Here is a 15,282-nt window from a genome sequence, read left to right as displayed (position 1 = left end):
ACATGGGTATATCCCTTTCTTTTTTGGTTAAGTATATAATGAAAGTTTTCCTCGAATATGATTGAACCCATTTTGGCTATCCAACAATTATTCCAGTATTAATATTAGTGAGTTAAATGAATTCATTTATAACCAGTTGAAAACAATGAAATAATTGGTTATTATGTAATACTATTACCAGAAGTTACTTTGATTTTTGTTTGTGCATGAGAAAAATACATGACAAAGATGGCCTACTTTGGTGCCAATAAACAAGAAAATGTTTGTATGCTTCCTTTTACCAAATTATAACAAAATAACCCAATAAATCTATAATTCAGTGGTCACTTAAAATAGTTAAAACTTTACAGTTAACAAAATTATTTTACTGGGGGCATTCATTTAAAAATAATTTTTAAGAGCACACTATTAAATCAGATTCATAATTTGAAACATGGAGTTTTTGGGACAGTGCTTTTATAATATGATAAAAATATGAGTATTCTAATATTTCATACTTTAATTGTAGATTTTGGTATGTTGGTTTCCTGAAGTGGGGAAATTAGTCATTCTGCCATCTCATTAAGAAAAAGCAGTAAGAAATATGTTCTTTATGATAAATCTAAATAGAATGCTTCACTGAATAACTTTTACTTCATTGTACTTAAATAGAATTTCTGGTGTCTTAGTAGAAGATTTGTTTTTAAATCACAAAGGTGCTGTATTAATCAGAAAATATTGTATAGTTTAAAATATTAATTGCTTATAAGAATATTATAAATTTTATTTTTTAGTGCAATTTTTATTTTCTTTTTATTAAGCAGATGGACAGCAGGAAGGTCATAACAGAAGCATCACCATGAAATGAATCTAAATTGTTTTACTGAGTAGACTTCATTTGTGCAAATAGAAAGCAAGTCCCTGAAAACCAATTTAATGGTCAGAAAACTTTAAGGTCTAATACTTCAATCAATTCCTATGCTGTCTTTCCTGGGATAAGTACAAATAGGCCTATAAATGTATATTTAAAAAGGGAGCTGATGCAATGCTGCACATTTGTAGTTCTGCTTAAGAAACTTTTTATTTTTCTAAGTTTTTTTTAACCTATTATGGGTTTACATTTCAGATAAGAGAAATAAAACATTAGCTCATTTATATAACTCATCAAACTGTTGAAAGTAAGACAGCTTTAGTAGACTCAAAACAGATGTTCATAGGGGCACCTGGGTGGCTCAGTTGGTTAAGCAACTGCCTTCGGCTCAGGTCATGATCCTGGAGTCCCGGGATCAAGTCCCGCATCAGGCTCCCTGCTCAGCAGGGAGTCTGCTTCTCCCTCTTCCCTACCCCCCTCTCATGTGCTCTCTCTCATTCTCTCTCTCTCAAATAAATAAAATCTTTAAAAAAAAAACAGATGTTCATAAAAGTTTAAATCTTTTATAAAGTTTTACAGTGTTACTAATAAGCATGTATCCTGATATTTTTTGTCCATGAGAGGATATTTATCTACTGGCATGCCCCCTATTTTAGGTAAATAAATCAAGCTGTTAGAGAAATTGAATATATCTGTTCTGCTATACTAATTAGTAATAGTGATGTGATGATAACAGTAACATTGAGTATTTTTATGTACAAGAAGATATGTAAACCACTTTACAAATGAATGAGAATTCCTGTGGTATTCTTGTGTTTTCACAACAAAATATCAACTCAGCCTTTTATCTTTTTAAATCACTCTACTTAAACTCTGTCCTCCCTCTTCACTCACTGTTCATTAGGCAAATGGTGGCAGAGGGATTCCCTCACTTTTCATCCATCTTCATTCACAGTGAGGGTTAAAACCTGGACAGAATACATTGTTCATCTCCTAATTGACATATTCCTCAGTCAGCCATTTCTTGTTCCTTCAAAGTTGTTGGCATGGAAATGAAGTTGAGGGTTAGATGGTGGGAGTAGCCTGTGACGCCTGTGACACATTGTTTATTACTTGTGATAAAAACTACAACATTGGCAGTAAAATAAAGGACATGTTCAGAAAAAGGTCATGTTAAAAAATGGGAGAGGTTTGAGGATATGAGGAGAAGGGAAGAAAGAAACTTGGAAGAATGGATGAGACACTTTCACCATATGCCACATGGGACTTGATCTTGCAGAAGTCTCACTGATCATAATATGCCCCGTCAGGGGCCTGAAAACCTAACCTCATCCTGCTTCTTTGGCAGCATTCCGGTCTCTGCTCCTCAGGGATTGCTTTGACGTAGCTCTTCATGCAGAAATATATATTTTTTGCACTTATTTTATGTGAATCTGTATTTTGAAATCCTGTGATACCTCTGATTTATTCCATTGTGACCTCTTATGAGATGTAAGCACCTGAATTCAGTGCACCCATTTTTCAGAACATGGGAATGTCAATGCAGTAGCACTTTGTCAGTTAACTAAGACTGTTACATAGCTACTTTTTCATTATAATTATATTTTACATTATTATATTGAAACTAACATATATTGAAACTAACATAATTCCTATTAATTTTTTACTGACTAGGCTTAGAAAGAATACCCTTGTTTGCTTTCTATCAGGGGTTTGCAGAAGGTATATCCAGTTGAAGAATGCTTCTGTGTTACAACACTGATAACTAAAGAAACTTTCTCGTCAGGTTACCAATTATTCTACTAATATGGTCTACAGGTGGTACATATTTTTCATATGCATTACCAGAATAAAATCTGGGTTTCCCAGAACATATATGCTTTCTTTTTCACAATTATCAGAACTAAGTAACCCAATACATTGTCTTTTAACCATATATTCAAGCAGATTCAGAATTAAATTTTGTAAGTCTTTTCCTTTATTTGTAATTATTTTGAATTATCCTGTTTTAAATAGGCATTTCAATTTTGTAAACAAATTCATTATGAAAGTAGATGGATTATACATTATTTTGGCAACATATGTTTAATTTCCTTTTACTTAAATGGAGTGTGAATGAATATTTTTGAGCTATAGGTGGTGTCCCATTCATTTCCCAACGCCATATGCACTGCGTTGCTTAAAATCCTTCAATGTGAATTATAATGGAATCTTTGTTTTTTAAAATTATCTTTAGAATTGTTCAATACTGGATTTGAACTGATTACATTTTTTCAGAAAGGAATAAGGAATAATTTTTAAAATGTTTTTATTTAAATTCCAGTCAGCTAACATACAGTGTAATATTAGTTTTCAAGTATACAATGTAATGATTCAGCACTTCCATACAACATACAGCGCTCATCACGACAAACACGCTCCTTAATTCCCATCACCTATTTAACCCATCCCCTCACCCACCTCCTGTCTGGTAACCATCTGTTTGATTTGTATAGTTAAGAGTCTCTCTTCTTTTTTTCCCCTTTGCTTCTTTGTTTTATTTCTTAGATTCAACATATGAGTGAAATCATATGTATTTTGTCTTTGTCTGACTATTTCACCTAGCATAATATTCTCTAGCTCCATCCATGTTGTTGCAAATGGCAAGATTTCATTTTTTTTTTAGGGCTGAGTAATAGTCCATCACATGTATATACACCACATCGTCTATATCCATTCATCAATAAATGGATGTTTGGGCTGTTTCTATAATTTGACTATTGTAGATAATGCTGCTATAAACATCACGGCACGTGTATCCCTTTAAATTCGTGTTTTTGTATTCTTTGGGTAGATACCTAATAGTGCAATTGATGGATTGTAGGGTAGTTCTGTTTTTAACTTTTTGAGGAACCTCCATATTGTTTTACAGAGTGGCTTCATCATTTTACATTCCCACCATCAGTACAAGAGGGTTCCCCTTTCTCCATATCCTTGCCAACACCTGTTGTTTCTTATGTTGTTGATTTTAGCCATTCTGACAGGTGTGAGGTGATATCTCATTGTAGTTTTGATTCACATTGCCCTGATGATCAGTGATGTTGAGAATCTTTTCATGTGTCTGTTGGCCATCTGTGTGTCTTCTTTGAAAAAATGTCTATTCATGTCTTCTGCCCAAATTTTAACTGGATTATTTGTTCCTTAGGTGTTGAGTTGTATAAGTTCTCTATATATTTTGGATACTAACCATTTATCAGATATGTCATTTGCAAATATCTTCTCCCATTCTGTATGTAGGTTGCCTTTTAGTTTTGTTGATTGTTTCCTTCGCTGTGCAGAAGCTTTTTATTATGATGAAGTCCCAATAGTTTATTTTTGCTTTTGTTTCCCTTGCCTCAGGAGACATATCTAGAAAAATGTTGCTATGGCTGATGTCAAAGAGGTTACTGCCTGTGTTCTCCTCTAGGATTTTTATGGTTTCAGGTCTCACATTTAACTCTTTCATCCATTTTGAGTTTATTTTTGTGTATGGTGTAAGAAAGTGGTCCAATTTCATTCTTTAGCACATTGCTGTCCACTTTTCCCAACACCGTTTGTTAAAGAGACAGTCTCTTTCCCATTAAATATTCTTTCCTGCTTTGTGGAAGATTAATTGACCATATAGTTATGGGTTCATTTCTGAGTTTTCTATTCTCTTTCATTGATCTATGTGTCTGTTTTCATGCCAGTACCATAATTTGGATTACAACAGCTTTGTAATTATAAGAAGTCCAGAATTGTGATACCTATAGCTTTGCTTTTCTTTTTCAAGATTGCTTTGGCTATTTGTTGTCTTTTGTGGTTCCATATAGGTTTTAGGATTGTTTGTTCTAGCTCTGTGACAAATGCTATTGGTATTTTGATGGGGATTGCATTTGATGTGTAGATTGCTTTAGGTAGACATTTTAACAATATTTGTTCTTCCAATCCATGAATGCATGGAATGTCTTCCCATTTCTTTGTGTCATCTTCAATTTCTTTCATCAGTGTTTCATGGTTTTCATCTTTCACCTCTTTGGTTAGGTTTATTCCTAGGTATCTTAGGTTTTAGTGCAATTGTAAATGAGATTGATTCCTTAATTTCTTTTTCTTCTGCTTCATTATTGGTGTGTAGAAATGTATGTTGATTTTGTATCCTGTGACCTTACTGAATTCATCTTTTGGTTCTAGCAGTTTTTTGTTGGAGTCTTTGGGGTTTTTTGTCTAGAATATCATGTCATCTGCAAATGGTGAAAGTTTGACTTCTTTCCTGCTGATTTAGATGCATTTTATTTCTTTTTGTTTTCTGATTGCTGAGGCCAGGACTTCCAATACTATGTTGAATAAAAGTGGTGAGAGTGGACACCCTGTCTTGTTCCTGACCATATAGAAAAAGCTCTCAGTTTTTCCCCAATTTGGTTGATATTAGCTGTGGATTTTTCATATATGACCTTTATTATGTTGAGGTATGTTCCCTTTAAACCTACTTTGTTAAGGTTTTTTTATCATGAATGGATGTTGTACTTTGTCAAATGCTTTTTTGGAATTAGCAGTGATTTTTTAAATTATTATTTTCAGCAAAGCTAGAGAAGATCTGCTGAAAACGCAAAAAGAACGTGATTTTCACCGAATGCACCATAAACGAATAGTCCAGGAAAAAAACAAATTAATTAATGACCTCAAAGGGTAAGTTGCTAATATTTGTTGATGTATTTATTAAAGGGTTAGTTAATTAATATTAAGTAACTTGGCTATGGCATAAGGTTTGAGGTAAAATAATAATTCAACATTTACTGAGTCTTTACTGTATACTATGCTATGTGTTTGAAATACAAAGATAAGTAAGTTTAGGCCCTTGCTGTCAAGGTTCCCAGAGACTACTAGGATGTGTGATAGGGGAGGAGTTAAACTGAAATATTCTGCATGATGCTATGCCAACCAAGGGTGGTCACCCTAACCTTTAGACTGGGGTATGAGAGGGTTCAGGGACCTATCTCTAGGAATTCTGAAGTATAAGTTAACAGAGGGAGAGGGAGCAGGGTGCTCTGGACAGACATTACATACTGTGCAAAGGCACCAAATCATGAAGGAATATGGCATATTCACCGTATTGTATGCATAGAGAATAAAATGCAAAAGCTGCTTGACAAGGGTAAGGTGGAGGGGGGGCATATGCTGAATGACCTTGAATTTATGCAAAGGTTTTTAGAAATTATTTTTAAAATATTCAGTTTTATTTTCCCTCCTCCCTTCCCTCTCCTACTTCCAAATTAAACAAAGAAACTCCCCCAAAAAATAAAACAAAAAAGAAGAAAATAATTTATAATCCTTAACGAAAATTTTCCTTTATTTGCTCTAGGGCAGTGGTATCCAATAGAACTTGCTGTGATGTTATAAATATTCTGTATGTGTACTGTCTAATACAATAGCTACTAAGTCACATGTGCTGTTAAGCACTGGCCATGTGACTAGCGCAACTAAGGGATTCGACTTCTAATTTTGTTTGTTTGTTTATTTATTTAAAATTTTATTTATTTTACAGAAAAAGAGAGAGAGCACAAGTAGGAGGAATGGCAGGCAGAGGGAGAGGGAGAAGCAGGCTCCCCGCTGAGCAGAGAGCCCAACATGGGGCTCGATCCCAAGACCCTGGGATCATGACCTGAGCAGAAGGCAAACACTTAACCGACTGTGCCACCCAGGCGCCCCATTTCTAATTTTATTTAATTTTAATTAAGTTTAAATTTAAATAGCCACATTTAGCTATAGCTACTGTATGGGACAACACAGTTTAGGGATGGTAATGACAGTTTCTGTTTTTTGTAGGTGGTTATGGTTATTGTGGCTATTGTGATTTCTAAATCATAGGCTGTCCCATGAAGCTTCAGAATCAATGTACTTAAACTTAATAAATTGTAGAAACTAGAGTTTTCCTTACTTTTCTTAAGTGTCTGTAGGAATAAAGCACCATTTTAAGAGGAAGATTGCATTAACTTAAAAAAAGGGCCTTGAGAATGTTTGTTCTTTAACTTTAACCAACTCTTTTGGTCTAATATTCTGGTTTGAATTTTTTGGTTCATAAAATTGGTCTTAGTCCGGAGAAATTCAGAAAAAGTGTTCAAAATGATTTGTTCCCTTTTTAACTTAAACAGTAACTGAGAAGTAGAACAGTATAATGGAAGGAGCTTGGATTTTGGTGTCAAGTAAACATTGGAAGCCTGGCTTCACCACTTACCTTTAGATGTCCATTGTGTTTTGTCTCTTACCCTTAGCAATGTTGATAATATATCTTGGATTAATATATATAAATACTTGATACTGTACATGGAACATAATAAATGGTAATTTTTTTGCATATATCATAACATTGAAAGTATATGTTGAATATATACTACTTTATCTAGATTTCCCTTTTGCATTTTTATACAGGTCTTTTCAGAACTGTATATTGTATTTTGTTTTAAAAGTACATTCTTTAAATTTGGGAATTATTCTACACTCAGGACAATATAGGAGCCTGTGGTTCCTATTGGTCATGTAGAAGTCCTTTAAAGGTAGCTAAGCTTTTTCTTGTCCAAAGATAAATAATTGTTGTGCCTTCATTAGGGTGAGCCACCCGTTTATCCAGAGGAAAAGCCCAAAGGTATTTTAATAGTTTGTATGTGTATGCACACACACATACAATAAGTGAGTTTGAATCACAGCTCATTCTTTCACAGGTTTGACTCTATTCCCACTATCTGTGCTAATTCAAACAGGTTTCAGTACTTCAGTTACTTGGGTACATAACAGTTTAAGAGCACCTTTGTATCTAGTTGTGGCAGCTGAAATATGATTGTTCACTGTTGCTGCTTGGATATTCTACTCTTTGGTAAATTGTTTGAGTTTTTTAAATTGTTTTTTTCTTGAGTCTCTAGCCCATGTTTAAAAATATATCATACTTGTTAAATTTCCTAGTATGTTTAAAGAGAATACTATTGTAATTCATTTCATATAAAAATTCAGCATTTTCAGATTATACTTTTTGTAATCTTCAGGGGCCCTGATGAAGAAATCCACATTACACTGTAATATAATTAACATTTGTGTATTCAGTTAGCCTTTATTTCCACATTTAATCATTAAGAATAATGTCTCCATTTAACCATTGGGATGAATCACTGGTGTGTGTTTTCTAAGGACCTAAGACAAAATTTCAATGATATCCCCAGAGTCACAAAAAAACTAGAGATGAAGTTAATCACCAGTGAACACCTTGTCTGATAGTTGTACTATTGCATAATAAATCAACTGTAAGGAAGAGTGTTTTCCATGCCAGACTAAATTAGAGTCTAAGTTCTCTATGTTAATATTTTACCCAAATATTTCAGTTATATATCTATATTCCTTTCACTGTAAATCACAAAACGTCAGTCTTAATTTTTTTTCTGTAAATTGTTTAACTAAGTAGATAATTAGTTGATTTTACCTATCAGCTTTATAGGAGTTCTCATTTAACATGAGTTTCTTATGAGTTTACTTATTTTCAGAATTATCAATATCAAAAGTTAGAACTTATAAGCAGATGAATTATGAGCTACCTATGGAACTTACAAAACAGACACACTCTTTCAGACTGACTAAACAGAAGGTTTTTGTTTGTTTCAAGTTTTTATTTAAATTCTAGTTAGTTAACATATAGTGTAATATTGGTTTCAGGAGTAGAATTTAGTGATTCATCACTTACATATAACACCCAGCGCTCATCACGACACGCGTCCTCCTTAATATCCATCATCCATTTAGCCCAACCCCCTCCCACCTCCCCTCCAGCAAATGTCAGTTTGTTCTCTATAGGTAAGAGTCTCTTATGGTTTGCCTCCATCTCTCTCTCTCTTTTTTTTTTCCCTTCCCCTATGTTCATCTGTTTTCTTTCTTAAATTCCACATATGAGCGAACTCCTATGGCATTTTTCCTTCTCTGACTTATTTTGCTTAGCATAATACACTCCAGCTCCATCCATGTTGTTGCAAATGGCAAGATTTCATTCTTTTTGATGGGTGGGTAATATTCCTGTGTGTGTGTGTGTGTGTGTGTGTGTGTATACACATCTTCTTTATCCATTCATCAGTTGATGGTCATTTGGGCTCTTTCCATAATTTGGCTATTGTTGATAGTGCTGCTATAAACATCAGGGTGCATGTGCCCCATAGAATCAGTATTTTTGTATCCTTTAGGTAAATACTAGTAGTGTAATTGCTAGGTCATAGGGTAGTTCTGTCTTTAACTTTTTGAGGAACCTCCATACTGTTTTCCAGAGTGGCTGCACCAGTTTGCATTCCGACCAACAGTGTAAGAGGATTCATGTTTCTCTGCATCCTTGCCAACAGAAGGGTTTTTTGAATGTTGTTTCCTTGTTATATTCTAGGGGTATTCTACATGATGCTAATTCTTGGGATAAAGGATTATCAACTCATATCCCATGAATGAGTTAGATGCTAAAGTTAGTAATACAGGAAAAATTGTTCCATCAATAATAACAATCCTTGCATTTGTCTACAAATTATAGCACACATTGTTTTGTGTATATAACTCTGTAGCTGAATATGTGTTTATAAATATATAATATTCATGGAAGTGTATAGTATACAGCAAAGTGTATATATAGCACATTAAGTGGAATGGGGGATAGAACTGTACATACTACTTACATTTTTATTTTATTACTCTCTCATGCTTTGCTGAATATGGTTGAATTTTAATACATATTATATATATATATTAAATGTATATGTAACTTAACTTTAGTGCTTAAGTTTTATTGCTTTCAGCAATGAGGTATAATAATACATTATGTTAAGATAAATATGACTTACAAATCAATGACTTTTATAAATACTTTCATGAAAATATTGTGCAAAACAAGGACTCCTTTTATTTTTTTAAAGATTTTATTCATTTATTTGAGAGAGAGCACACAAGTGGGGGCGGGGGCGAAGGAAAAGGACAAGCAGACTCCCTGCTCAGCATAGAGCCTGACTTGGAGCTCCATCCCAGGATGCCAAGATCATGATCTGAGTGGAAGTCAGACTGAACCACCCACGTGCTCTTTTATTTTTTTAATAGAAAAACATTTAAAATTATTTTGGGGCTGGGGCACCTGGGTGGCTCAGTCGTTAAGCGTCTGCCTTCGGCTCAGGTCATGATCCCAGGGTCCTGGGATCGAGCCCCGCATCGGGCTCCCTGCTCGGCGGGGAGCCTGCTTCTCCCTCTCCCACTCCCCCTGCTTGTGTTCCCTCTCTCGCTGTGTCTCTCTCTGTCAAATAAATAAAATCTTTAAAAAAAAAAATTATTTTGGGGCTCTTCTGCTTGCATCCATGTCAGAGTAACTGGTATAGAACTAGCTTTCCAACTGGCAACAGATGAGCTCTTCAACTGTAATGAACTACAAAGCTGAATAAAATTTTTGGCAGCTGTTTTTTTTTAGATGTTGGAAAATTGGCAGAGTAGCACTGTGATACCTAAGAGAAGGGAACCATTCAAAGCGAGCAGCATGATCACCTCAGATTTTGGTCCAGAAGTACTTATTCTGACAATAGTGTGGCAAAGTAGAACACAGTCAGAACACAGTAATCTTGATTAACTGATGAGGCAGGGCTGCCGAGGGATCTGGAATTTGCAGGACTGGATACACAAAAGGTGGGAGGTGCATGAAGGAAATTTAAGAAATATTTGTAGTAGTTCCCTTTAATCTTTGACCAAAGACTAAGTTTTGGAATAGTGAGAGAATGATGCCTACAAAGAACAGCTGCTGGGAAACTATGAGTTAAATGGAGATTCCAGAGTTTGCAGATGTAGGAATTCTGACCAGCTACAGTGGAGGAACCTGACTAAAAACTCTGAGCATTCAGTTAAGACCCTGATAAGCCTGGGTGGCTCAGTCTGTTAAGGGTCTGCCTTCAGCTCAGGTCATGATTCCAGAGTCCCGGGATCCAGCCTCCCACGTCAGGCTCCCTGCTCAGTGGGGAGTCTGCTTCTCCCTCTGTCCCACCCCGTTTGTGCTCTCTCTCTCACTCTCTCTCTCAAATAAATAAATAAAATCTTTAAAAAAAGACCCTTGATAAACCATGTCATAGGAGCAGAGCTATTCTAGCCCTAGAGAAGGAACTACTTTAAACTTGCCTTAATAAAAGATTAAAAGTAAGCTTTGAAAAGCTCAAATTTCCCATCAGTAAATTAACTGTCTGCCAGAACAAAACTCTTTAAAGGAAGAGAACAAAGTTCAGATAAATATATGTCCAACATATGATAAAATATATAACATATATAGAAGCAGGAAAATGTGTCCCATACATATCCAGGAAAAAATAGAAACAGACCCAGAAATGACAGAAATAACAGAATTAGTAGATGAAGACTTTAAAACAGCTCTTATGAAATATTTAGAATTTTAAAGAAAATAATGAATATAGTGAGTGGACAGTTGGGAAATAGCAGAAGTGAAATGGGAACTATAAACAAAGAACCAAATGGAAGTTCTCAAAATGGAAAACATATTTGCAACAAAAAATTCACTAAGAAAGGAAGCTGAAAAGAGTTAACAGAGCTTCAGAGAAAAAAAGACTAAAAAAATAAACAGAATTGTGAGGCAATTTCAAGTAGTCTATCCTATGTCAGAAGAAGACACTGGAGTGACTTTCTCAACTTTGATAGCTTACTCCAGCTGCTTCATATATCAGTTAAAATTATTTATTCAAGGAATCTGGGAGTGTTCACTGGGTGGGTACATGGACCAAATAAGCCCACTTTGAGCCAGACCTTAGCCATGATGCTACTTATTCTCTGGCCTCTGTAAATCCCCTTTCTAACATAGGGGCTGTGATGTCACTCTGGGTTTGTGGATATTAATAATAACTTCTTAAAATATCCTTTCCCAGTACATCGTCACACAAGTAAATAGCTATAGGTAATTTTGTGGAAGAACTGGGACTGTCATCACAGTGTTATAATTGCTGTGGTGTTATGGAGTTCCTTTTCTACTCTTTGTCACTAGGGCAGCTCAAGGCTTTTTCACTTTTCTGAGTGTTAGCTATCACTTTTTCCAGGTTTCTGAGAGTCATCTCAGCAGTGACTTTGTTACATCCACTGGAGTACTTGTTTCAGTACTTGTAAAATCCAGTGTCTTAAGCAAATTATTGTTTATCCAGTCTTAGGTTATAGCCCTTTTAGCATCTCAAAATCCAGTCTCTGGGGTGCTTTTTTGGTTCTTGTTAATATATGATTAATTCTTACAGCAGTTTGGATGTATATAGTCTCTTTTCTCCCTTACCAAACCATTAGCTTGGCAGTTAGGAGAGGAGGAAGTAGGGCCAACTTCAGGAAGGCATCATTTACGTTTTGGGGAAGATACCTCTACCGCAGTTTGCAGCACAGCTGAAGTGTTAGCTCTCTCTAGGGAAGGAGAGCCACCTCTGCATGCCCACTGGGCCTAAGGAGAAGGGATACAGAAACAACATCCTCAGTGTCATCCTGAGAATTAGAGAAAAAGAGGCCATTTCAATAAGATAAAAAAGAGTCAATTTATCAGGAAGTCATAATATGCATGACTCTAATGTAAGAGCTTCAAAATATATGAAGCAAAATCTGATAAAACATAAAAATAGATATTTCCACAGTTACAATTGGAGATTTTAACATTCCTCTTTTAGCAATTATTAGAAAAAAAGGCAAGAAGTCTCTTAAGTCTATAAAATAAGGCATCAATTAATTGAATGTAATTGACATTTCTTGAATTCCACTTAGGACTTTTCATGTGCACAAAATAGATCATATGCTCAGCCATAAACAAGTCTCTATACATTTCAGAGAATTGATGTCATACAAAATATGTTCTCTGACCACAACCAAATTAAATTAAGTCAATGACAAAAAGCTCTCTGGAAAATTCCCAAATATTTGGAAATTAAGTAACATCGTTCTAAATAGTCCATGAGTCAGAGAAGGAAGTGAGAAAGTATTTCGATCTGAATGGCTGAAGATGAAGCATATTAAAAACAGTGGGATGCAGCTAAAGCAGTGCTTAAGGTAAAACTGATAGTTTTATTTTATTTATTTTTTTAAATTGATAGTTTTAAATGCTTAGAGAAGAAAATTTTATACTAATAATCTAATCTTGTGCCTTAGATGCTAAAAAAAAAATGCAGAGAAAGAAAAAGAAATGAAATAATAAAAAGATCAGAAACAAATAAACTAGCAAAGGGATAAACAAAAATAAACAAATACATAAAAATAAACAAAATCATGTTGGTTGTTTGAAAATATAATAAAACTGATAAAGTTGATAATAAAATTGAAAAGACTACATAGACTAATCACCAAATGTTGGTCAGAGAGGTAGAGTAACCAAGGCTGTCATATATTGCTGTTGGAAGTAGAAGTTAAAACCCAGCAATTCAACTCCTAGGTATTTTTTCTAAGAGAAAGAGAACCAAAAAATATCTTATATGACTTCGTGTACGAATGTTCATAGCAACCTTAATTCATAATGGCCCCAAGCTAAAATCAGTTCTTCATCAGCAGAATATTGAATAAACACATGGTAGAATATACATACAAAGGAATACAACTCACAATAAAAAGAAATGAATTACTGATACGCACAGCAGCCTAGAAGAATCTAAAACTATGCTGAGTGAAAGAAGTCAGTTTCTGGCCTCATGGAATGAATTTGGAAGTTTTCCTTCCTTTTTTATTTTTTGTAATAGTTTGAGAAGAATAGGTATTAACTTTTCTTTAAATGTTTGGTGGAATTCGCCTATGAAGCCATCTGGTCCTGGGCTTTTGTTTTTTGGGAGTTTTTTGATTACTGATTCAATTTCTTTGCTGGTTATCAGTATATTCAAATTTTCTATTTCTGGGGTGCCTGGGTGGCTCAGTCATTAAGTGTCTGCCTTCAGCTCAGGTCATGATCCCAGGGTCCTGGGATCGAGCCCCGCTTCGGGCTCCCTGCTCAGCGGGGAGCCTGCTTCTCCCTCTCCCACTCCCCCTGCTTGTGTTCCCTCTCTCGCTGTCAAATAAATAAATAAAAAATCTTAAAAAAATTTTTTTTTTTCTATTTGTTCATGATTCAGTTTTCATAGTTTATATGTTTCTAGGAATTTATCTGTTTCTTCCAGGTTATCCAATTTGTTGGCATATATTTTTTCATAATCTCTTATAATTGTTTGTATTCTGTGATGTTGGTTGTTAGTTACATAAGAGAACATATTCTATGATTCCAAATATATGAAGTTCTAGAATCTCCTGAGGCATTAGAAATGCTCTATATTTTGATAACAATGTGGACTACCTGGGCATGCATATTTCTTAAAACTCTAAACTGTAACATTTAAACTCTGTATATTTTACAACAGGTAAACTACACTTAAGTAAAAAAGGTAAAAAAAGGAATTTTGAGGGCATTTTCAAATAAAACAGTTTCTTAAAGGTGCTTACATCATATGTTGAGTTGAATTATTCCTCCTATGAGATAATGAAATATTTTTATACTTAATTTTCCTAATATAAGTTAATTAGACTTGTTTTCAAGACCATCCTTTAGTTTATTTTGATGTTTAATCTTCCATTGTTTGCAGTCCTTGTCTTTTTGACAATTGTTTCTCAATTGATTAAAGAAACTGCAAGTTTTTCTCTCAATGAATAGCAATCTTCTGAGTACATGCTTGAATATAGCAAAACTGTTGGTAGGAAATAGAAAACTAGTTAACTCAAAAGAAATCTGACTTCCTCGTTCCTACCATGTTTAGAGAAGTAGCATACCAAGTAATATTTCTGGCAATTCTTGGCTTGTTATGTTAACCTTTATATGGTTATTCATTTTTTATTTGACTGCAAAAAATGAGAGGAAGAAAAAGGTTTAGATGTTAGATGGAAATCACTGATTTAACTCAATTACCCTTTAAGATGCCCTTTATTTTTCATAGGTTAAAGTTACATTATGCATCGTATGAACCGACAATCAGGGTGTTACATGAGAAGCACCAGGCTTTACTGAAGCAGAAAATGCTGACCTCTCTGGAAAGAGATAGAGCAGTTGGGCAGGTAAAGAGGCCATCAAAGCCACCTCAAAATGATTTTTAACCGTTTATTTTTTAATAATATAAGTAGAAATATTGGTTTTATTTCTGAGATAAATTTAAAAAGGTTTTCAACAATTATGTTGTAAAAGAGATTCATTTGGAAATATTGATAAAAATTATTTTGTTCATTTTAAACCTATAAAGATTATTATTAAGCTAAACATTTAATTAAAACATAAATTTATAGGAGATATAAAGTATAGTTAGAGGAAAAAACTCAGCCATTGTAGTCAAATGTGGGTTTATTTATTTATTTTTATTTATTTATTTATTTTTAAAGATTTTATTTATTTACTTGTCAGAGAGAAAGAGAGAGCACAA

At 34.3% G+C, this 15,282-nt stretch overlaps 1 protein-coding gene across 1 annotated transcript in view; it reads left to right on the top strand.

Moving 5' to 3' along the window:
* SPAG16 (sperm associated antigen 16) overlaps positions 1 to 15,282 on the top strand; it is a 947,698-nt gene that overhangs the window by 32,186 nt on the left and 900,230 nt on the right. Inside the window, exons 6-7 of the mRNA XM_032402814.1 lie at positions 5,426 to 5,533; positions 14,806 to 14,923. Coding sequence (XP_032258705.1) covers positions 5,426 to 5,533; positions 14,806 to 14,923 — 226 coding nt within the window. The remainder of the gene's footprint in view (positions 1 to 5,425; positions 5,534 to 14,805; positions 14,924 to 15,282) is intronic.

This window comes from Phoca vitulina, unplaced genomic scaffold, assembly GCF_004348235.1.
Source record: "Phoca vitulina isolate PV1807 unplaced genomic scaffold, GSC_HSeal_1.0 scaffold1, whole genome shotgun sequence".
Lineage (NCBI taxonomy): Eukaryota > Metazoa > Chordata > Mammalia > Carnivora > Phocidae > Phoca > Phoca vitulina.
Note: the sequence above shows the minus strand (reverse complement) of the source record. Positions and strands in the feature narration are given on the sequence as shown.